At 47.3% G+C, this 24,379-nt stretch overlaps 1 protein-coding gene across 1 annotated transcript in view; it reads left to right on the top strand.

The window, feature by feature from the left end:
• Nucleotides 1–24,379, top strand: part of CHCHD6 (coiled-coil-helix-coiled-coil-helix domain containing 6) — a 227,308-nt gene that overhangs the window by 10,816 nt on the left and 192,113 nt on the right. Inside the window, exon 4 of the mRNA XM_030207627.1 lies at nucleotides 21,288–21,432. Coding sequence (XP_030063487.1) covers nucleotides 21,288–21,432 — 145 coding nt within the window. The remainder of the gene's footprint in view (nucleotides 1–21,287; nucleotides 21,433–24,379) is intronic.

Below are 24,379 nucleotides of genomic sequence, written 5' to 3'. Positions count from 1 at the left end.
CCTTGGTCACCCTTCCTCTTCTCCTCAGGACCCAGAGAATGGCTAGTTTTTTGCTTATGGATTAACCGGTCATTTTCAGCAGTACTCTCTCTTCCGTTCTATTATAGATCTAAGAAGATGTTCATTGCGCTCTCAGGGTCATTTCATCCTTACCTAGACGACTGCCTAATTGGAGAAAGTCTTATCAGCAGAGTTCTCAGGTCATGCACCGGGTGTTGCATTTCTTCCAGTCTCTAGGTTTGGTGATGATTGTAGCCAGGCCTCTCATTTGATCTCTCATCAGATATCTCTAATTTTCTCTGTTTAGTCAGGTTGGCACAGAGTCTTTTGTCTCCTCTGCAAACATCCCAGTTTATATTTTTCTTGGTGACCTTGGGCCTTCGGCCATTTCCTCGCTCTATTCTGCAGAATGCAATTTTACTTTCTAGTTCCCAAGAAGGAATTTTCCTTCATCCTATTGGGAATCTCAGGGTCATCAATCGCGCTATTTAAGTGTCATCTAGTTATCTCAAGAACCTTAGTTCCGTCATAGGGATGCTTCGTGCAGTACACTTTTTGGCAGAAGCTTGTTTGTATATATTTTTTTCTTGGGGACCACAGCAATTCGTTTACCTTCGGGTGAATTTTGTTTTCCCTACTGACAAACAAGGCACAGAGAGCTATGTTGGTCCTTGCCATGGCAATGGATTATGTCATCCGCCAAGGAGGAGTTAAGAGTATACTCTTGAGTTTGTAGTCATTTTTTCTTAGTTGTCTCACCATGCATTCAGGTGAATGGACTCTCATCTTTTCAGCCTTACTTCCTATCTCTTTTTGCCTTCAGGCTCACAAAACATTTCTTGCTTCTTCCGTTCAGCAACAGTCTTGACGGAGACAGGGACAGACGCCATCGTCCAGCAGGGGTTTTTCAACCTTCTATATGCGTTTCTTCCGTCAACTCACTAGGTGTTGGTTTATATTTAAAAAAAAAAAAGAAAAATTCCATCTTTCTTCCATATCAGGCTTTATTTGGTCGTCGGTTTTGGCTCTGCTTCAGTAGTTCTTTCTATGCGGCGGTTCATTTTTTGTTGGTTTTCATAAAGGATTACTCTCTTTTCTCTTCTCCTGCAGTTTGCAGTTTTTTCCTGTTTCTGAGGTCCGATATGGCCTCGTCTTTTTGGAAGTTCTCGTTTACTTTAAGGTTCTTAGTCTCCTTCGCCCGATAGGCCGAAATCCTCTTCAAATCACAATCTTAATCTTTCAGCTCTCGTAGGTCCTCTTTTTGGACTGTTTTTTCTTCTGGTGTCCTTTAAGGTTTTTCCTCTTAAAGCTCTGGTTTCTAGTAGCCATTGTTTTTTCTTTAAGGTCTTTCTCTTAAACCACTGTTTTCTAGTAGCCATAACTTTTTCTATAAAGTTTTCCTCTTCAAGCAGTGCTTCCTAGTAGCCATTGCAGCAAGTAGATCTATGTGTGGAATACTTCTACGGTTGGTAACTTCTTTTCGGTCTGCTGTAGTTTACAGTTTTCACCTTTCCCAATCGTTTTTTTCTTATTGGTTTTGTCCTTCTAGCCAGTAGGCGTAAGGGTTTGATTGTTTCTAACCCGCTATATCTCGACGGATCAAGGAAATGAGAATGTCTATTTCTCTTCTCACTGAGACGGCAGTTCCACAGCGTATTACAACATATTTCACAACTTCAGAAGCAGGCTCTATTCTTACTACAGCGATTTTTGGTGCTCTCGGTGCACATTGGTAAGGTGGCAACTTAGTCCTAGTTTCATTTTATTTTGCTCATTGGGACACATTACATGTTAGTTGTCGCCAGGTGGCCTATGCAGCATGAACATTTCTCTGCAGTTTTCATAGAGTCCCTCCCTTCAGATTACTGCTTTGGTACTTCCCATCAGTCCAATCCTGGTCCGGTCCGGAGGGACGCTAAGGAAGGAGAAATTAGATCTTACTTGCTAATTTGCTTTCCTTTAGTCCCTCCGGACCGGACCAGGCCCCTCCCATGTTCTCTCAACTCTTTAGCTTCTTTTATTAAATAGGAAGTGTATTCATTCCTTTACGATTCGTGGAACAATACTATATATATACGAAACTTTACGTGGTCCATACCACTTCTCTGGTGGTTGCTGGTGAGCTCAGTTGCTGGAATCTATATATAAAACCTTAAATACGCCATACCACTTCTCTGGTGAGAGTTGTGGCTGAGCTCAGTTGCTGGAATATCTATAAAACCTTAAATATGATTTACCACTTTTCTGGTGAGAGTTGCTGGTGAGCTCAGTTGATGGAATATATATAAAATCTTAAGTGGGCCATACCACTTCTCTGGTGAGAGTTGCTGGTGAGCTATAAGACAAGTGAGCCATACCACTTCTCTGGGGAGAGTTGCTGGTGAGCTATATTACAAGTGAGCCATACCACTTCTCTGGGGAGAGTTGCTGGTGAGCTATATTACAAGTGAGCCATACCACTTCTCTGGGGAGAGTTGCTGGTGAGCTATATTACAAGTGAGCCATACCACTTCTCTGGGGAGAGTTGCTGGTGAGCTATATTACAAGTGAGCCATACCACTTCTCTGGGGAGAGTTGCTGGTGAGCTATAGTACAAGTGAGTCATACCACTTCTCTGGTGAGAGTTGCTGGTGAGCTGTAATACAAATCGAGCCATACCACTTCTCTGGTGAGAGTTGCTGGTGAGCTCTGATACTTGGCATTGCCGAGTGCTTTGTGGCTGCTAGGATTCCATACGGCACAGACGGTCTTTCTTTCTTTCTTTCCTGCTTTGTTATTCAAATACTGAGGCTAAGGTCACATGGCCAGGGCTCCTATTGGCTCTCTAGAGTCAGAGTTTTTCTCAGTCTCCACCTGCTGGTAGGCGAGCACAACCCATCAGTCCAATCCTGGTCCGGAGGGACTAAAGGAAAGCAAATTAGCAGGTAAGATCTAATTTCTCCTTTCTTTAAAATCTCTGCTTGGTTGTTATATATTTGAAAATTTCATAAATAAAAAATATTAAAGATTTGATGTTTCTGTTTCCTTGAGCAACTGATTGAAAATCCATTTGTTTAGGAATAGAAAGAATGAAGTCTGAAGTATCTGGTAAGAAGTAATTGATTGTACCCGGCTTGTTAGATCAGCAGAGGATGCTTGGAGTGAAATGAGGATAAAGCAGATTATACATATTTTAACTAAATACATAAATAAACAGTGTCATTCCTTTACCTTTATGTTGTGAGGAACTTCTGTTCCAGGTTTATCCGGGAAATTACAGACCGGTAAGCCTGACGTCAGTGCTGGCAAAGTACTGGAAACTATTATAAAGAATAAAATTATGGAACACTTAGACAAGCTTGGTTTAATAGGACATTCATAAGTACATAAGTAATGCCACACTGGGAAAAGACCAAGGGTCCATCGAGCCCAGCATCCTGTCCAGGACAGCGGCCAATCCAGGCCAAGGGCACCTGGCAAGCTTCCCAAACGTACAAACATTCTATACATGTTATTCCTGGAATTGTGGATTTTTCCCAAGTCCATTTATTTATTTATTTATTACATTTGTACCCCGCACTTTCCCACTCATAGCAGGTTCAATGCGGCTTACAAAGTAATAGGATTACAAAGCAAAGTGTAGAGAAAAACAGGTAAATTTTAGCAGAGTAATGGAGATGCAGAATAATGGAGGTGTGTGGATAGGTATTATTATTAATAATATAAAATGCTACAGAAAGAGTTAAAGTGCAGATGTAGGGAAGGAGATTTTTTTTTTTAAACTAGGAGGGTTGTCATAATACATACAAAGTAAAAAAAAAACACGTTAGAACCAACAAGAAAGGAAATCTAGAAAGCAATAAACAGTAACTAAAGAATCCAAGCAGTGCTGTTGCCTTTCCTATGCAAAATCTCTCTCGTATAGTCATAGCAGCTATCCTGGAATCCAGTCTTGCCTCAAATTGCATGTAAATTACATTTTTAATTGTTTTCTTTTCTGAAGATTAAAGTTGCCAACTGGCTTCAGATTAGTTAATGTAATGAGCTGAGAACCTGAAGCTCCTTGTGACCCTGAGCAAACCACCTAATCCTTCACAGGCTAATTCAGAGCTTTTTCTACCCTGCTGCATGCAGGGATTGGTAGTCCTATTTTTCTTAGGGAATGCAACAGGCTCTATTGAAAAAACAAGACTACAAGTCCCCACACATAAGGTAAAACTAGGACTGGATTGTCTTGAAAAACCTAAAGCCAGTTGGCAACCCTGTTTAGGGTTTATAATCTAACACCACCAATGGTCTGTGAACATGGGTCATTTCATCAGATCAGTAAGCCGACACCTACTGGTGTCACAACACAGGACATACTTAAATACTGGGAGGGGAGGGGTAGTGGTTTATGGACTTGTTCTTTAGTAAACCGTCTAACCCCTTTTTAAACTCTGTCAAGCTAATCGCCTTTACCACGTTCTCTGGCAATGAATTCCAGAGTTTAATTATGCGTTGGTGAAGAAAACTTTTCTCTGATTTGTTTTAAATTTACTACACTGTAGTTTCATCGCATGCCCCCTAGTCCTAGTAATTTTGGAAAGTGTGAACAGACGCTTCACATCCACCTGTTCCATTCCACTCATTATTTTATATTCCTCTATCATGTCTCCCCTCAGCCGTCTCTTCTCCAAGCTGAATAGCTCTAGCCTCCTTAGTCTTTCTTCATAGAGAAGTTGTCCCATCCCCGCTATCATTTTACTTGCCCTTCACTGCACCATTTCCAATTCTGCTATATCTTTCTTGAGATGTGGCAACCCGAATTGAACACAATACTCAAGGTGCGGTCGTACCATGGAGCGATATAACGGCATTATGAAATCCTCACACCTGTTTTCCATACCTTTCCTAATAATACCCAACATTCTATTTGCTTTCCTAGCCGCAGCAGCACACTGAGAAGAAGGTTTCAGTATATTATCGACGACGACACCCAGATCCCTTTCTTGGTCCGTAACTCCTAACGTGGAACCTTGCATGACGTAGCTATAATTCGGGTTCTTTTTTCCCCACATGCATCACCTTGCACTTGCTCACATTAAACGTCATCTGCCATTTAGCCGCCCAGTCTCGTAAGGTCCTTCTGTAATTTTTCACAATCCTGTCGCAAGTTAACGACTTTGAATAACTTTGTGTCATCAGCAAATTTAATTACCTCGCTAGTTACTCCCATCTCTAAATCATTTATAAATATATTAAAAAGCAGCGGTCCTAGCCCAGACCCCTGAGGAACCCCACTAACTACCCTTCTCCATTGTGAATACTGCCCATTTAACCCCACTCTCTGTTTCCTATCCTTCAACGTTTTTAATCCACTATAGGACATTTCCTCCTATCCCATGACCCTCCAATTTCCTCTGTAGCCTTTCATGAGGTACCTTGTCAAACGCCTTTTGAAAATCCAGATACACAATATCAGCCGGCTCCCCTTTGTCCACATGTTGTTTTCTCCTTCAAAGAATTGAGGTAAATTGGTCAGGCAAGATTTCCCCACACAAAAGCCGTGCTGACTTAGTCTCAGTAATCCATGTCCTTGGATGTGCTTTGTAATTTTGTTTTTAATAATAATCTCTACCATTTTCCCCGGCACCGATGTCAGACTCACCGGTCTATAATTTCCCAGATTCCCCTGGAACCTTTTTTAAAAATCGGCGTTACATTGGCCACCCTCCAATCTTCCGGTACCACGCTTGATTTTAATGAAAAATTGCATATCACTAGCAGTAGCTCCGCAAGCTCATTTTTCAGTTCTATCAGTACTCTAGGATGAATACCATCCGGTCCAGGAGATTTGCTACTCTTCAGTTTGCTGAACTGCCCCATTACGTCCTCCAGGTTTACCGTGAAGTCAGTAAGTTTCTCCGACTCGTCCTCTTGGAATACCATTTCCGACACTGGCATCCCACCCAAATCTTCCTCAGTGAAGACCGAAGCAAAGAATTCATTCAATCTCTCTGCTACGTCATTGTCTTCCTTGATCGCCCCTTTTACCCCTCGGTCATCCAGCGGCCCAACTGATTCTTTTGCCGGCTTCCTGCTTTTAATATACCGAAAAACATTTTTACTATGCTTTTTTGCCTCTACTGCTATCTTTTTTTCTTAATCCCTCTTGGCCTTCTTTATCTGCGCCTTGCATTTGCTTTGACACTTCTTATGCTGCTTCTCGTTATTTTCAGACTGTTCCTTCTTCCATTTTCTGAGGGCGTTTCTTTTAGCCCTAATAGCTTCCTTCACTTCACTTTTCAACCACGCCGGCTGTCTTTTGGACTTCCGTCTTTCTTTTCTAATTTGCGGAATATGTTTGACCTGGGCCTCCAGGATGGTATTTTTGAACAGCGTCCATGCCTGTTGTACAGTTTTTACCCTCACAGTTGCCCCCCCCTAAGTTTTTTTTTTTTTTTCACCGTTCTTCTCATTTTATCATAGTCTCCTTTTTTAAAGTTAAACGTTAACGTATTTGACTTCCTGTGTATAGTTACTTCAAGGTTGATATCAAAACTGATCGTATTATGATCACTGTTATCAAGCGGCCCCAATACCATAACGTCCCTCACCAGATCATGCGCTCCACTAAGGACCAAGTCTAGAATTTTTCCTTCTCTTGTTGGCTCCTGCACCAGCTGCTCCATAAAGCTGTCCTTGATTTCATCAAGGAATTGTACCTCTCTAGCGTGTCCCGATGTTACATTTACCCAGTCTATATTTGGATAATTGAAGTCACCCATTGTTATTACATTGCCCATTTTGTTTACGTCTCTGATTTCTTTTATCATTTCTGCGTCTACCTGCTCATACTGGCGAGGCGGACGGTAGTACACTCCTATCACCGTCCTTTTCCCTTTTATACATGGAATTTCAACCCACAATGATTCAAAGTTATGTATCCTGCTGAATTTGTAATTTATCTGAGTCAAGGCTCTCGTTAATATACAATGCTACCCCTCCACCAGTCCGGTCCACCCTATCACTACGATATACTTTGTACGCCGGTATGACAGTGTCTCACTGGTTATCCTCCTTCCACCAGGTCTCAGTAATGCCTGTTATATCTAATTTTTCTTTTAGTGCAATATATTCCAACTCTCCCATCTTATTTCTTAGACTCCTAGCATTTGCATATAGACATTTCAGAGTATGTTTGTATGTATGTATGTTTGTATGTATGTAAAACAATTATTTGAAACTGTCATGAAATCAGAAAACCTGTGATAGTGAACTACTTGACATTTCTTAGCCAAATATTGGGCCTTGTGATAAACTCCTTTACATTTAAAGATTTTTTTTGTGTGTATAAAGTTTAGACATGCATAGTGATGATCAGCAGTGTATAGGTTGTTTCTGCTTAACAGTTTAGGAAGGATGTGTTTTCGTTTATACTTGTTTTGGGATGTATGTACATTATGACAGGATGATATTGAGGGGCATAGTATTTCTGCTTTCATGAATGAAAAATCATTTGCCTCTGAACTAATTTGGTCAGGGTTATTTGGCCTATTTCCTTCCTACTCTTGGGCTTCAGCTCAGAGCCAGCCTTTATCAGGTTATGATGCCATAAACCAACTTCCCAGATACTGCTCAACTCTGCCCAACCATTTTGGACTTCTCAGATGGGGCAACGAGTTTGACTGACTAAAGTGAGCACAAAGTCCAGCCTCTAGGTGTTGCCATTGAGCAATGACTAAAACTGGTTATTGTACCCCCTTCCCTCCCATGGGGGCTGTGAATGTGACCAGCATGCCCAGCTGGTCTGAGGAGAGGAACCTAACTTAGGAATCAGATGTCAGATTTTGTGGAACACCTAGAATGGGTGGCAGAGCCGGTGGTGGGAGGCAGGGATAGTGCTGGGCAGACTTATATGGTCTGTGCCAGAGCCGGTGGTGGGAGGCAGGGATAGTGCTGGGCAGACTTATACGGTCTGTGCCAGAGCCGATGGTGGGAGGCAGGGATAGTGCTGGGCAGACTTATACGGTCTGTGCCAGAGCCGGTGATGGGAGGCAGGGATAGTGCTGGGCAGACTTATACGGTCTGTGCGGAGCCGGTGGTGGGAGGCAGAGATAGTGCTGGGCAGACCTATACGGTCTGTGCCAGAGCCGGTGGTGGGAGGCAGGGAATAGTGCTGGGCAGACTTATACGGTCTGTGCCAGAGCCGGTGGTGGGAGGCAGGGATAGTGCTGGGCAGACTTATACGGTCTGTGCCAGAGCTGGTGGTGGGAGGCGGGGTTGGTGGTTGGGAGGCGGAGATAGGGCTGGCCAGACTTATACGGTCTGTACCCTGAAGAGGACAGTACGAATAAAAAAGTAGCACATATGAATTTATCTTCTTAGGCAGACTGGATGGACCGTGCAGGTCTTTTTCTGCCATCATCTACTTTGTTACTGTGTTACTATGTTTGTTATTCCTATTTGCATGATGCTTAGTACTTGACACTATTGATTTGCCATCTTTTGTCTGATCTTTAAATGTATTTAAGAGCACCTGGCCTACCACTGTCTGTTGTGCAACCTCACTATCCAGAAACCCTATCTTCCCTGTTTGTGAGGTATCCTTGTAAGATACCTTATCCCGAACCATGTGCTTTTGGGCGACTGTCGGCCTTTCCCTCATTTCTAGTTTAAAAGCTGTTCTATCTCCTTTTTAAATGCCGATGCCAGCAGCCTGGTCCCACCCTGGTTAAGGTGGAGCCCATCCTTTCAGATTAGGCTTCCCCTTCCCCAGAATGTTGCCCAGTTCTTAACAAATCTAAAACCCTCCTCCCTGCATCATCGTCTCATCCACGCATTGAGACTCCGGAGCTCTGCCTGTCTCTTGGGCCCTGTGCGTGGAACAGGTAGCATTTCAGAAAATGCTACCCTAGAGGATCTGGATTGGAGCTTTCTACCTAAGAGCCTAAATTTGGCTTCCAGAACCTCTCTCCCACATTTTCCTATGTCATTGGTACCTACATGTACGAAGACAGCCGACTCCTCCCCAGCACTATCTAGAATCCTATCTAGGTGACGCGTGAAGTCCGCCACCTTTGCACCAGGCAGGCAAGTCACCAGGCGATCCTCACGTCCACCAGCCACCCAGCTATCTATATGCCTAATGATCGAATCACCAACTACAACAGCTGTCCTAACCTGCTGTGGTACAAAGCTTTTAAAACTAAGTGGGAAAAGACTATGGAGATTAGTTGTTAAAATTTGCTTTTTATATTTTTATTTTGCCTAACACTAACCTACAATTCCTCCTTTAAATCCCAGTCTTTAAGTTCCCAAAGCACAAAGCAAAGTAGCGTTCACTTACTAGAGAAATGTCCTCTTCTCTCAGAACTTCTCAGAAGTCAGCATGGGTTCAGCCAAGGGAAGTCTTGCTTCACCAATTTGCTTCATTTCTTTGAAGGTGTAAATAAACGTGGATAAAGGTGAGCCGGTTGATGTAGTGTATCTGGATTTTTAGAAAGCTTTTGACAGAGTCCCTCGTGAGAGACTCCTGAGAAAATTAAAAAATCATGGGATAGGAGGCAATGTCCTGTGGATTAGGAATTAGTTGTTGGACAGAAAACAGAAGGTAGGGTTAAATGGTCCATTTTTATCAGTGGAGGAGGTTGAATACTGGTGCTATTTAACATTTTTATAAATGATCTGGAAAACGGAATGACAAGTGAGGTGATTAAATTTGCAGACGACACAAAACTATTCAAAGTTGTCAAAACACATGCGGATTGTGAAAAATTACAGGAAGAACTTAGGAAATTGGAAGACTGTGCATCCAAATGGCAGATGAAATTTTAATGTGGACAAATGCAAAGTCATGCACATTGGCAAGAATAATCTGAATCTTAGTTACCTGATGCTAGAGTCTACCTTAGGAGTCAGCACTCAAGAAAATGATCTAGATGTTATTGTAGCCTAGTGGTTAGTGCAGTGGACTTTGATCCTGGGGAACTGAGTTCGATTCCCACTGCAGCTCCTTGTGACTCTGGGCAAGTCACTTAACCCTTCATTGCCCCTGGTACAAAAATAAGTACGTGAATATATGTAAACCACTTTGAACGTAGTTGCAAAAACTTCAGAAAGGCGGTATATCAAGTCCCATTTTCCTTCCCTTTCCCTAATACACGGAAATCACCTGCCCAGTGTGCGGTGGCAGCCAAAAAAGCAAACAGGATGCTAGGAATTATTAGGAAAAGGATGCAAAATAAGACCAAGAATATTATAATGCCTCTGTGTGTGACCTCGCCTTGAGCATTGTGTTCAATTCTCCGTTCGCGCCACATTCTCCTTTTCCAGTAGCCGTGGGAGCTGAATGCAGAAATGAGGGAGCAAGGAGTGAAACTGTTGTCCATTGTCAACGGTAGTGAGTTAAATCGTGGTGGTTATACTTTTTGTGCACACCATGTTGGGATGTGTCCAGTTTTCAACACCATTTGCCCCTGACGCAGAGTGTGTGTGGGTGAAACCCGCCCCATGTCAGGCATTGTTGGTTTATTAACTGTTAATAAACTTATTTTGGACTTTTTTAGTCTGTTTTGCATCTTTTTTTTTTTTTTGTTTCCATCATGGATGGCAAACAGTACTGAATATTTGTGTAGAGTGGTGACTCTTGCTGGCTGTGTGGATAATAGCGACATTCAGCCACATCTTTATACCTGTATGGTTTGTTAGGTTAGCCTTTCTGCTGGCCCAAATTTATCCACTATGTAGACAGTGGCTGAAAATTGTTGACTCTCTTCATTCTTGCTCCATCCTGGCACTATCTGGCCAGTTCACAGGCAGTCTGTAAAGATCTTCAGCAGAGCTATCTGGGTGGTGCCCAGACAGTCTGTAAAGAGATTAAGTAGCGCTCTCCAGGTAGTTCCCAGGCAGCCTGGTGGATAGGTCACTTATCAGGATTGCGGCTGCTACTGTACAGAAAACTGCTTTTGAATATCTAGCCAATAGAGACCTATATGCACATGACTTACATGCTTTTAATGTTGTGTCCCCAATAAGATTATTTTTCACTATTTTGACAGGTGGTGTCTGCTCTTTTTTATGCCTTAGAGCAGTGGTTTTTACTAATATTTAAGTCGAGGCTACTTGGGAAAGTAGGATGTAATTCTCTCCCTCTCCCCTTCCCAACTATTATTCTGACAGCAGAGTTTTGGACTGACTGCAGTTTTTGAATTCAATGTATTCAACAAACTAATGAATAGAAAATTATAATAATCCAATTATGTCATCTTTAGATTGTTGCTGTCTAGATCTGGATGTAATTTTTTCTCCAGTCTCAATTTTGTGAAAGCTTTCTTGGCAACTTAACAATTTGCCTCTCAAATTTCTGAGAGGGACTTAATAATATCAAAATTAGAGTTCACGCTTTATTGTGAATGATATGGAGACAAAGAAGAGAGCTGGGTGAATGGTCTCTTGATGCAAAGAACCTTTTTCTTGTTAATTATGGTTTAATTTATTGTCCGTCATCTGTATTGAATCTGCTGCTAGACACTAATTCAGTGACAATGTTTGCTACTTCTGGATTTTCGCTCATGTACAAAGCGTGATGGTCTGGGTAGCCTCTGTTCACCCCCCCCCCCCCCCCCACATACATTTCTTTTATGAAGGTGCCAACGTTGTATATCTAGGACCCCCCCCCCCCCCCAAAAAAAAAAAAAAAAATAGCAATTTAGAAGTAAAATGTCGTGTTAGAACATAAGAGTTACCTTGCTGGGTCAGCTCAAGGGTCCATCTAGCCCAGTATCTGGGTATCCAGGTCACAGATATTTGATACAGAACCAAAAAGTGCCAAGGTTCCATGTTACCCCAGGGATAAACAATGACTTGCCCAGACCTGCCTTAATTATGGACTTTTCTCCAGGATTTTGTTCCCCCAAAGACCTACGTGCACACAAAGTTTGGTATAGGTAGATTTAGCTGTTCTAGACTTATAAAGGGGAGGGACACACACACACAAAAACACAAGCTATAAGGTACACAGACATTTTAGGATCTGATAAAGCTTGTTTTGTTAAACTGAAATTAAAAATTGCAGACCAAAATGATTGATTGATTGTGTTTCCCTATGGGTGCTAAGGAAATATTAAAAAGGTTAGGTGAAGGTGAGGAATCTTGTGATGCTCACATCGAAATAGCCAGAAATGCGTAGCTAAATTATTCAGCACAATGTTTTGCTTTCTATACTTCATGAGTTCAAACGTGTTCAGCTTACTAAATAAGATTCTATAATATCAGATGCTGAGGAAAGGTGAAGTGACCAGTAGTGAAGAATCCTTTCTGTTCCTCTTTTGGCAAGGAAAATCGGTCAGCCTTAATTAATCTGCCCCCATACTGTGACCCTTCTAGAGCCGAGACTACTGGGAGCTAGTCCAGACTTTTTTTGGTATGTGAGTGAGTGGGCTGTGGCCATGGGACCCACCCAGCCCTGTGCATTTTTCTTTGACAGTCAGTGGAGGTCGTCAACTTACCTGCTAGCTAGTGTTGCTTGTGCGACTTTGGCTTCTCTCTCGTCCTGCTGTCCTGTTGTTGCTGTGTGTGTTTTTTTTTTTTTAAATCCTATTATTTTGTTATTATGAACTGCTTAGATGGCATATACTTATGATGCGGTATATCGAGAATAAATTAAACTTGAACTGCACCAAAACTCCAGAGCAGTATGGAAATGGAGATGGCTCTTGCTGCAGCATGTGTGCCAGCACTTCCTTCGCCCGTGTCATGTTCCCTGTTTACGCAAGGTATGGGCATCTGAGGATATGGTGGCCATCTTGGATTTGGGCATCTCCAGGATAGGGCGGCCATTTCAGAGGTGGGCGCCTTAGGATGGGGCGGCCATCTTGGAGCTGGGAAGCCTCAGGAAGGAAGCCCATATTTGGGCTTGAGGGCGTCTCCGGTGGGGGCAGCCATCTTGAAGACAGCTGTGCATGTTTGGGCTTAATTCCTGTCCTATTTAAAGGCCTGCCTCCTGTCCTTCCAGGCTTCGGCTTCTATTCAGTTTCCTGGGTAGTTGCAGTGCTTCTGGTTTTGCTACTATTTGCTGCCTGGTTTTGACCTCTGCTTGATTCTGGACTTGCTACTGTTTGCTGTCTGGTTTTGACCTCTGCTTGATTCTGGACTTGCTACTGTTTGCTGTCTGGTTTTGACCTCTGCCTGATCCTGGACTTGCTACTGTTTGCTGCCTGCTGTTGACCTCTGCCTGATCCTGGACTTGCTACTGTTTGCTGCCTGCTGTTGACCTCTGCCTGATCCTGGACTTGCTACTGTTTGCTGCCTGCTGTTGACCTCTGCCTGATCCTGGACTTGCTACTGTTTGCTGCCTGCTGTTGACCTCTGCCTGATCCTGGACTTGCTACTGTTTGCTGCCTGCTGTTGATCTTCGCCTGTTCCTGGATCTGCTACTGCTTGCTGCCTGGCATGGACCACTGTTTGCTCCTGGTCCTGCTTTTGCCCGTTGCCTGGCATGGACCACTGTTTGCTCCTGGTCCTGCTTTTGCCCGTTGCTTGGCCATGCCCCGTGACCTTTGTTCTGGACTCAGTTCTCTCTGCTCTTTGCTTCCCGCACCTGGGGGCTCAACCCCTGGGGAACGGAGGGGGGCACAGGGGGAACTCGGGGTTGGCCGACAGCCCGGTGAGGAATCCTCCTCCATCGGGCACAAGGGCTCACATCTCCACTGGGCGAGCCTGACAGTCCGTATGGTTCAGTGACATGTGGGAACTGTGCTTACTCCGAAGTAGTACTGAGCAGTCAGAGTTCAGCACGTCACTAACCGCAACAGAGGAGGAAGCACTAACGCTGAAATTTTGATGTGGGCTGTACGTTGTTCTCGGTTCACATGTTAGATGCCCAAGAGAAAGGGGATGGGATTTGATATACTGCTATTCTGTGGTTACAATCAAAATAGTTTACATATTATATACAGGTACTTATATTGTACCTGGGGCAGTGGATGGTTAAGTGACTTGCCCAGGGTCACAAAGAGCTGCACTGGGAATTGAACTTGGTTCCCAGGCCAATGCACTAACCATTAGGCTACTCCTTTACTCCAGAAGGTCTAGCCAGTCAACGGTTTTCCAAGAAGGATCAGGCTTTGAGCAATAAAGAGTCAGTTCATCTTCTACAGAGAGTTTATTGCTTATTTCAGTTTTCTAGACTTCTCTAGCTGCTAAAGCAGCGGTGTAGAGGCTAAAAAAATTGAAACTGGAAAGGAACTCCAATTAAAAATAGTAAAAGTCAACAGTCACACCATACAGTTTAGACACACAAACAAGGAGAATAGTAAAGGAAGGTCTCTAGCTGGTGAAACTCATGCCATCTAATCGGTCTAACTCTCTGAAAGCCCACATAAAAAGCCAGGCCTTCAGGTTGGCCTTGAAGGTTTTAAAGAAAGATTCACTATGAAGGGGAAGTGGGATATTCAATATATGTGACATTAGAAAGAAAAAAGCACTGTGCGTAATAGATTCGCGGTAGGCAGTCTTGGGGCGGGGAAGGACAAGGCGATAGTCATTGAGAGAGCAAAGGGTGCGAACAGGTGAGTAAGGGATGGTGAGGCATGCTAGGCAATCTGGAAGACCAAAGCAAAGTGCCTTAAAGGTTAAGGTTGCTATCTTAAAGATTATACAGTGATCAACAGGTAACCAGAGATGTTGTTTTAACAAAGGAGTGATGCGATCCGAGCGACGGGTGTGACACAGCATTCTGACAGCAGTGTTCTGAAGAGTTTGCAGTTGTTTTAAAGAAGATTGGGGTAGGCCTGCGTAAACAACATTACAGTAGTCAAGACGTGAGGTGAAGAAAGAGAGGGTAAGACCATGAAAATCATCGTGATTGAAAAGATAAGGAACTGTGTGAAGCTGGCGAAAAGAAAGAGAGAAACTTTTGACAGGTGTGATAGTTGGAACTTAAAGGAGAGACTGGATTCCCAAATTATCCCAAGGTATCAAAAACCTGAAAACCAACAGGTGACAGTTTTGCCCAGATTAAGAACCAGACAATGAGGTTTGGAGTGGGGCAATTGAAGGGGGGAAAGAGTAGGACGGGTAGGTTGGGTAGATAAGGAGAATGTTGTCTGCATAATAATTAGGGTGAGATACTGAAGGTCTGGGTGAGGGTTGTAAGAGGACTTGGAAAGAGATTTATTTATTTATTTGTTGCATTTGTATCACACATTTTCCCACCTCTTTGCAGGCTCAGTGTGGCTTACAATACATCATGAATAATGAGAATACATGAGAAATTCTCCGAGGACAAGCAGGCTGCTTGTTCTCACTGATGGGTGACGTCCTTGGCAGCCCCTCCAATCGGAATCTTCCTAGCAAAGTCCTTTGCTAGCTCTCGCGCGCCCACGCGCACCGCGCATGCGCGGCCGTCTTCCCGCCCGAAACCGGCTCTAGCCGGCCAGTCTTCTTTCGTCCGCACTCGGTACGGCTGTGTTTTTTGCCGTGTTGAGCCCCGGAGAGTCGACCTCGCGCGTCCGGTGTTTAATCGACGTGTTTTTTCTTCGGAAAAGTTTTCTTTCGTTCGGAAAGTGCTCCGGAAACCCCCTTGGGTTTCGTTTGCCCCTTCCCGTATCTCCAGTTTTTGCCCCGGTAAGTTTTCTTTCGTTGTCGGGGTAGGCCTCTTTTCGGCCTCGGTCGAGATTTTTCTCCCTTAAAGTTTTGGTGCTCCGAATTCGTCATTTCGGATTTTGACTTCGCCGGCGTGATTTTTCCGCCCATGACATCGAAGCCTTCCAGCGGCTTCAAGAAGTGCACCCAGTGCGCCCGGGTAATCTCGCTCACTGATAGGCACTCTTCGTGTCTTCAGTGTCTGGGGGCCGAGCACCGTCCCCAGAACTGTAGTCTGTGTTCCCTTTTACAAAGGCGGACTCAAGTAGCGAGATTGGCCCAGTGGAACGTTTTGTTCTCGGGCTCTTCGTCGGCATCGGCACCGGGGTCATCGTGTGCATCGACGTCATCAGCGTCCAGACCTTCTTCCTTGGCTGCCAGTGCATCGAGTGCATCGAGGCATCGGCCCTCTGCATCGGCGCCGGGACATCGGATAGCTGCATCGACGTCGGTGGTACCGGGACCTCGTCTCCTGATGTCGTCGGACGGTGGTGCATCGAGTGGAGTGCAGGTGAGGGCTGTCCATTCCCCTGCTGGTGGCGGTGAGCCCTCGGGTGGGTCTCCTCCTACCCTGAGGGCTCCTGCGGTACAGCCCCCCCGAGACCGACCTCCTTCGGCCTCGGCCCAGAGGAAGCGACGGCTGGATTCTACGTCCTCCTCGTCGGTGCCGGGGAGCTCCGGTGACATGCTTCGGAAGAAGTCGAAGAAGCATCGACACCGGTCCCCTCCCCGCGTCGGCACCGAGAGCTCTGGGTCGCCGAGGGAGTCGGCACCCAGCAGGCATCGGCACCGAGAGGACCGCTCACCCTCTGTTCAGGAGGTGTCGATGCGCTCCACTCTGGACAGCCCGGAACAGCCTCCACGCCCGGAACAGGTTCTGACGTCGACGCCTGCATCGACCTCCATGCCTTTCTCTGCAGCCGCTCTGAACGAGAGCCTCCGGGCCGTTCTCCCAGAGATTCTGGGAGAGCTGTTGCGCCCTACCCCTCCAGTACCGGCGGTGCTTGCGCCTCCGGTACCGTCGAGCGTGGCGCCGGCTGGCCCGTCGCCCGGGGTGAGGTCCCCGACGTCGGTACCGCGTGCGGTGCCGACTGCGGCCACCTCCCAGGAGGGCTCCCCGACTACGTCGGCGGAGGGAGCTTCGCCGATGCGGGCGAGGGAGTCTACCTCTCGACGCCCCCATCGTGGACGTGGCTCCGCGGAGTCGAGCCGGGCACGGTTGCAGACGCAGGTCCGTGAACTTGTGTCTGACACCGAGGGTGAGGCCTCGTGGGAGGAAGAGGAAGACCCCAGATATTTCTCTGACGAGGAGTCTGAGGGTCTACCTTCTGATCCCACTCCCTCTCCTGAAAGACAGCTTTCTCCTCCCGAGAGTCTGTCTTTTGCTTCCTTTGTCCGGGAGATGTCTACGGCCATCCCCTTCCCGGTGGTTGTGGAGGACGAGCAGGCTGGGGGTGCATGTGTTCCCATATCTCGACGATTGGCTGGTGAAGAACACATCCGAGGCAGGAGCCCTGCAGTCCATGCAGATGACTATTCGCCTCCTGGAGCTACTGGGGTTTGTGATAAATTATCCAAAGTCCCATCTTCTCCCAGTGCAGAAACTCGAATTCATAGGAGCTCTGCTGGATTCTCGGACGGCTCGCGCCTATCTCCCAGAGGCGAGGGCCAACAACTTGTTGTCCCTCGTCTCGCGGGTGCGAGCGTCCCAGCAGATCACAGCTCGGCAGATGTTGAGATTGCTGGGCCATATGGCCTCCACAGTTCATGTGACTCCCATGGCCCGTCTTCACATGAGATCTGCTCAATGGACCCTAGCCTCCCAGTGGTATCAGGCTGCTGGGGGTCTAGAAGACGTGATCCACCTGTCCACGAGTTTTCTCGAATCCCTCTATTGGTGGACAATCTGGTCCAATTTGACTCTGGGACGTCCTTTCCAAATTCCTCAGCCACAAAAAGTGCTGACAACGGATGCGTCTCTCCTGGGATGGGGAGCTCATGTCGATGGGCTTCACACCCAAGGAAGCTGGTCCCTCCAGGAACGCGGTCTACAGATCAATCTTCTGGAGTTGCGAGCGATCTGGAACGCTCTGAAGGCTTTCAGAGATCGGCTGTCCCACCAAATTATCCAAATTCAGACAGACAACCAGGTTGCCATGTACTATGTCAACAAGCAGGGGGGCACCGGATCTCGCCCCCTGTGTCAGGAAGCCGTCAGCATGTGGCTCTGGGCTCGCCGTCAAGGCATGGTGCTCCAAGCCACATATCTGGCAGGCGTAAACAACAGTCTGGCCGACAGGTTGAGCAGGATTATGCAACCTCACGAGTGGTCGCTCAACTTCCAAGCGTGGGGCACCCCCTTGGTGGATCTCTTCGCATCTCGAGTGAACCACAAGGTCCCTCAGTTCTGTTCCAGGCTTCAGGCCAACGGCAGACTGGCATCGGATGCCTTCCTCCTGGATTGGGGGGAGGGTCTGCTGTATGCTTATCCTCCCATACCTCTGGTGGGGAAGACTTTGTTGAAACTCAAGCAAGACCGAGGCACCATGATTCTGATTGCTCCTTTTTGGCCGCGTCAGATCTGGTTCCCTCTTCTTCTGGAGTTATCCTCCGAAGAACCGTGGAGATTGGAGTGTTTTCCGACCCTCATCACGCAGGACGAAGGGGCGCTTCTGCATCCCAACCTCCGGTCCCTGGCTCTCACGGCCTGGATGTTGAGAGCGTAGACTTTGCCTCTTTGGGTCTGTCAGAGGGTGTCTCCCGCGTCTTGCTTGCTTCCAGGAAAGATTCCACTAAGAGGAGTTACTTCTTTCTGTGGAGGAGGTTTGCCGTCTGGTGTGACAGCAAGGCCCTAGATCCTCGCTCTTGTCCTACACAGACCCTGCTTGAGTACCTTCTGCACTTTTCTGAGTCTGGTCTCAAGACCAACTCTGTAAGAGTTCACCTTAGTGCAATCAGTGCATACCATTACCATGTGGAAGGTAAGCCGATCTCAGGACAGCCTTTAGTTCGCTTCATGAGAGGTTTGCTTTTGTCAAAGCCCCCTGTCAAGCCTCCTACAGTGTCATGGGATCTCAATGTCGTTCTCACCCAGCTGATGAAACCTCCTTTTGAGCCACTGAATTCATGCCATCTGAAGTACTTGACCTGGAAGGTCATTTTCTTGGTGGCAGTTACTTCAGCTCGTAGAGTCAGTGAGCTTCAGGCCCTGGTAGCCCAGGCTCCTTACACCAAATTTCATCATAACAGAGTAGTCCTCCGCACTCACCCTAAGTTCTTGCCAAAGGTTGTGTCGGAGTTCCATCTGAACCAGTCAATTGTCTTGCCAACATTCTTTCCCCGTCCTCATTCCTGCCCTGCTGAACGTCAGCTGCACACATTGGACTGCAAGAGAGCATTGGCCTTCTACCTGGAGCGGACACAGCCCCACAGACAGTCCGCCCAATTGTTTGTTTCTTTTGATCCCAATAGGAGGGGAGTGGCTGTAGGGAAACGCACCATATCCAATTGGCTAGCAGATTGCATTTCCTTCACCTACGCCCAGGCGGGGCTGGCTCTTGAGGGTCATGTCACGGCTCATAATGTTAGAGCCATGGCTGCGTCGGTAGCCCACTTGAAGTCAGCCTCCATTGAAGAAATTTGCAAAGCTGCGACGTGGTCATCTGTCCACACATTCACATCTCATTACTGCCTGCAGCAGGATACCCGACGCGACAGTCGGTTCGGGCAGTCAGTTCTTCAGAACCTGTTTGGGCTTTAGGATCCAACTCCACCCCCCGAGGGCCCTGTTTGTTCTGTTCCAGGCTGCACTCTCAGTTAGTTGGTAAATTTTTTAGGTCAATCTCAGTTATGTCCTCGCCGTTGCGAGGTCCAATTGACCATGGTTGTTGTTTTGAGTGAGCCTGGGGGCTAGGGATACCCCATCAGTGAGAACAAGCAGCCTGCTTGTCCTCGGAGAAAGCGAATGCTACATACCTGTAGAAGGTATTCTCCGAGGACAGCAGGCTGATTGTTCTCACAAACCCGCCCGCCTCCCCTTTGGAGTTGTGTCTTCCCTTGAAGTGTATTGTCTTGCTACATACTGGACTGGCCGGCTAGAGCCGGTTTCGGGCGGGAAGACGGCCGCGCATGCGCGGTGCGCGTGGGCGCGCGAGAGCTAGCAAAGGACTTTGCTAGGAAGATTCCGATTGGAGGGGCTGCCGAGGACGTCACCCATCAGTGAGAACAATCAGCCTGCTGTCCTCGGAGAATACCTTCTACAGGTATGTAGCATTCGCTGTATACAATTAGTTAAACAAAAGAGGGGAGAGAATTGAGCCCTGAGAGAAGCAGTGTAATTCCCTAGTGCTTGAGGCAGATGATGCAGTGAAAACCTGAAAAGAGCAGTGGGATAAAAAAGAAGTGAAGCAAATGAGTACCTTGCTAGTAACACCAAGGGAGGAGAAGTGGGAGAGGAGTAAAGAATGGTTAACAAGGTCAAAAGCTGCACTTAGGTCTAGGGAGATTGCCAGAACAATCTTATGTCAGTCAAGGTGGCTATGGATTTCACTAAGAAGTGCTGATGAAACACGACCCTTTCAAGAACCTTTGACATAAGAGAAAAATTAGAAATGGGACAGTAATGGCTAGGAATGGAGGGGTACAAATTAGTTTTTTTTTCAAAATGGAGTGGACCACAGCACATTTCCAGAGCTTGGGAACCTGTCCAGATGATAAACTGAGATTGATAAAGAAAGGGGAACATAAGAGTAGCCATACTGGGTCAGACCAATGGTCCATCTAGCCCAGTATCCTGTTTTCCAAACAGTGGCCAAGCCAGGCCACAAGTATCTGGCAGAAACCCAAATCATGGCAACACTTCATACTACAAATCCCAGGACATTTTCAGCCAAGATTGCGGGATGGAATCATGGGAGCAAAAAGTGGACTTCTTGGAAAAAAGAATTTGTCTCAGAGAGAGTAGAGTTTGAGCCTGAAAGAAGACCAGGGGGCAGTAGTGGGGGGTAAGGAAGACAGGGGCAGAGGGAGTGGAGGTGATGGTCTTAATAGGGTGACAATTTTACTAATAATAAAGAACAGATCCTCAGCCGAGGGCACTAATTAGGTACCCATAAACAGGTAGGAAACCTGGACAGTACCTATATAGGCACAATACTCAGAAGTTCATTATGAAGACAGAAATATGAATGATCAGATCTGCTAAGAACATCTGTTGTCTGCACTTTCTACTTCATTTCTATGCTTCATGAGCATGAAACATATCCTCTCACTTCAGCACAGTTTGTGCCAGGGCTTTTTGTTTTATTGGACAATTATGTTGAATTTCTTATGTTTATTTTCTACCCATTAGCTCTCGTTGTAGTTCTTTTGGGAAAAAACAAACATGGAAAACTCGATAGCAGAGAGCTTGCTGCAGTCTTAACTTGGACCTGTAATATACTTTGTGTTATAAATAAAGCTTCCGCCTACTGTACTTCTACAATCTCTTTTATAAATGAAGACCAGCATGACATGCAGTAATCTCTGATGTATCTGATATCTGGATGTCACCTTAGCATATGAAGACTGTTATGGAAGATAGAGCCCGTCACTGCGTAAAGCGAATATGTGTAAACACCGCCAGGTGCTGAATGAATCAGGCACTAAAGTCAGTTTTCTGTCTCTTCTTACCACTGATACAGATACGAGCAGGAGCAGGCAATCATCCAGGATGAACTTGCCCAAATTGCAAAGAGAGAACGGAAGGCAGCTGAGGAGAAACTGAATTCGAGTATTTTGTGGGAGAGAGCCTACGCCAATGAGGAAAGGCAGAGAGCTGCACAACTGGTGAGTTCAAACCTAAAAAATGTATTGATGAGTACGTACCCTTTTGATCTGCAAGACTGAAGGCTCGCGTGATTAAGGTTTCCAGTTTTAGGTTTGACCTGATAAACGCTGATAAAATACCAGTGGTGCAAACCAGTGGCGTAGCGAGGGCGGCTGCCACCCGGGGCGGTTTGCCGCTGTGCACCCCCCCCCCCCCCCCCCCCTTGGCGCATCATCTAAGCCCCCCCCCCCCCCCCACGAGTGCATTCTTGCCTGTCGTGTGCACGCCGCTGGGGGGGGTGTCGGATCCGCTGGTTCCCTGCTCCCTCTGCAATATGGGAACCAGCGGAGCCGACACCCCCCCCCCCCCCAGCGGCGTGCACCCGGGGCGGACCGCCCCCACCACCCCGCCCTTGCTACGCCACTGGTGCAAACAAAAAAAGGTCTACTGATTGACTAAATACCAGTAAACACCACGTCCTCTAGTACTTTCTCACTGCTCCTTCCTGCCTTCGTTTGCTCATTCTGTATTTGTGCCTTTTCTGTGTTGATGATTCCCCAGAAGCACAAATATATCTCTTTCCTTCAACAGGAAAAGGTTGCAGTACCTGTATCAGTAAACAGATTTTCCATATCATCAAGCTGATCAATCCATAGACTGGTGGGTTGTGTCCATCTACCAGCAGGTGGAGATAGAGAGCAAACTTTTGCCTCCCTATATGTGGTCATGTGCTGCCGGAAACTCCTCAGTATGTTCTCTATCTCAGCAGGTGGTGGTCACACACAGCAGCAGCTCTGGCAAGGCCTCCAAGCCTAATTCTTAGGTTTTGTTGAGTGCCTGGGGTTGAGGGCTCTTTTGAGCAAGTGCAAACCTGGTGGTGCCAGGTCCCTCCTTTTCTCCCCCCTCCCGCTGGCTCCGTTTAAAAAAAAAAAATTTTGAACGTCCTTAAAGGCGTTTATTTCGACGTTTATTTAAACGTTTATTGCAGCTACTCACTGGGACACCAGGTCGTTACAGCTCGGAGCGGACAGCAGGTAATTTTTACCTTTTTATAGCGGGCAGGGGGTTCCCCGATTTATCTCCACGTGGCATATGGCGTCGGAGGGCGAGGGCGTAAAGAGTCGCTCCCCGGATCGCTTGGGCGCTTCTAGAGGGGATGCGGGGGTCTTAAAGCCTGATTCGCCCTTGTTGGGTGACAGTTTCGTGGCCGATGAATGTCCCGGTCCTTCCTCCGGCGTGGCGATTTTTCCCGCCATAAACGCCCATCCCCCGCTCCTCGCCTCCGCCATCTTGGCCGGCCACGCGGCTCGGACGGCTTCTTCTTGGGCCGCCCTTGAGGTTGGAGACATTAATGCCATAAACGCCCTTAATTTGGGCGACGGCACAAAAGCGGCTAAAGTTAAGCGCCGTTCTTCCCGCGCGGCTCCTTCGCGGAGTGTCGCGCCGGACGCCATTTTGGATGCGCAGCATGTCTCTCCCCCGCTCTTGCGAGCGCCGGTTGAGGGTGCGTCTAGGGCTGTTGCCCAGGCTGCGGAAGTACACAGTCTGGGGGGTTTCTCCCCCGAGTTTGTTTTGCTGCTGCATCAGGCCTTCCTTATGCAAAACGCTGCCCCTGCTCCCTCGTCTGGTAAAGAGGTTGAGGTTCCCAGAGGTAAACGCCCTCGGGTTGATTCACAGGCCTTGGAGGACTTTGTCTCCTCCGATGTAGATGAGGGCAGCGTATCTGAGGTCTCCCAACGGTCCTTTGCGGATTCCTTGGAGGAGACGGATCCCCGCTCGGTTGGAGCGGATGACCCCTCTGCAGCGCGGCTTTTTAGCTCAGAGGATTTGTCCAACCTGTTGTTACAGGCCATGGACACTTTGAAGATTTCCTCTCCGGAGGACGTCTCTCCCTCAGCCCCTGTTGGCTCTGCCATTATGCTGGGGATGAAGCGCCCGCCTAGAACCTTCCACGTGCATGATGCCATGCACACCTTAATTGCGGCTCAATGGGATGTCCCGGAAGCGAGCCTTAAAGTGGCTAGGGCTATGTCCCGCCTCTATCCTTTGACTGAAAGTGAACGTGAGGCCTATCTGTGGCCTACCGTGGATTCTTTAATCACTGCGGTGACTAAGAAAACGGCGTTGCCGGTGGAAGGTGGCACGGCCCTAAAGGACGCCCAAGACAGAAGATTGGAGGCGGCCTTAAGGTCGTCCTTTGAGGCAGCTGCTTTAAGTTTGCAGGCCTCAATTTGCGGCTCCTATGTGGCCAGGGCGTGCCTGACTATGGTGCAGCGGGCTTTCCCCTCGGATCTTTCCTTGAGGGCTGATTGGCCGGCCCTGGAATCGGGCTTAGCCTATTTGGCAGACTTGCTGTATGATGTCTTGAGGGCCTCAGCGAAAGGCATGGCTCAGACAATCTCTGCGCGGCGGTGGCTTTGGCTGAAACATTGGTCTGCTGACCACACCTCTAAATCCCGCCTGGCTAGATTGCCTTTTAAAGGCAAGCTGCTCTTTGGGGTCGAGCTGGACAAAATCGTGACCGATCTCGGCACGTCTAAGGGCAAGAAGTTACCAGAGGTCAGGGCTCGGGCTAGTACTTGCCCTGGTCCCTCCAGAGGACGGTTTCAGGAAACCCGTCGGTACCGCCCGGGCAGGTCGGGCTCCTCTGCCCCCTCTTCCTTCAAGAGGAACTTCTCCCCCAAGCAGCATTCCTTTCGCAGAGACCGCCGTCCCGGAGGTGCTCCCTCCGGTCCTCCCCCAGGGTCTCGTACCCAATGACGGGGCCTGGGTCCACGCCCCAGTGCAGATTGGAGGACGGCTGTCCTCGTTTATGGACGAGTGGACCACAATAACTTCAGACGCTTGGGCGCTGGAAGTCATCAGAGACGGCTACAAGCTAGAGTTCTGCCGACCCTTAAAAGACAGGTTTGTACTCTCTCCCTGCAAGTCTCCGGTCAAAGCTGTGGTAGTGCAGCAGACCTTGAA

The sequence above is a fragment of the Microcaecilia unicolor genome, chromosome 6, assembly GCF_901765095.1.
Source record: "Microcaecilia unicolor chromosome 6, aMicUni1.1, whole genome shotgun sequence".
Classification (NCBI taxonomy): Eukaryota; Metazoa; Chordata; class Amphibia; order Gymnophiona; family Siphonopidae; genus Microcaecilia; species Microcaecilia unicolor.
Note: the sequence above shows the minus strand (reverse complement) of the source record. Positions and strands in the feature narration are given on the sequence as shown.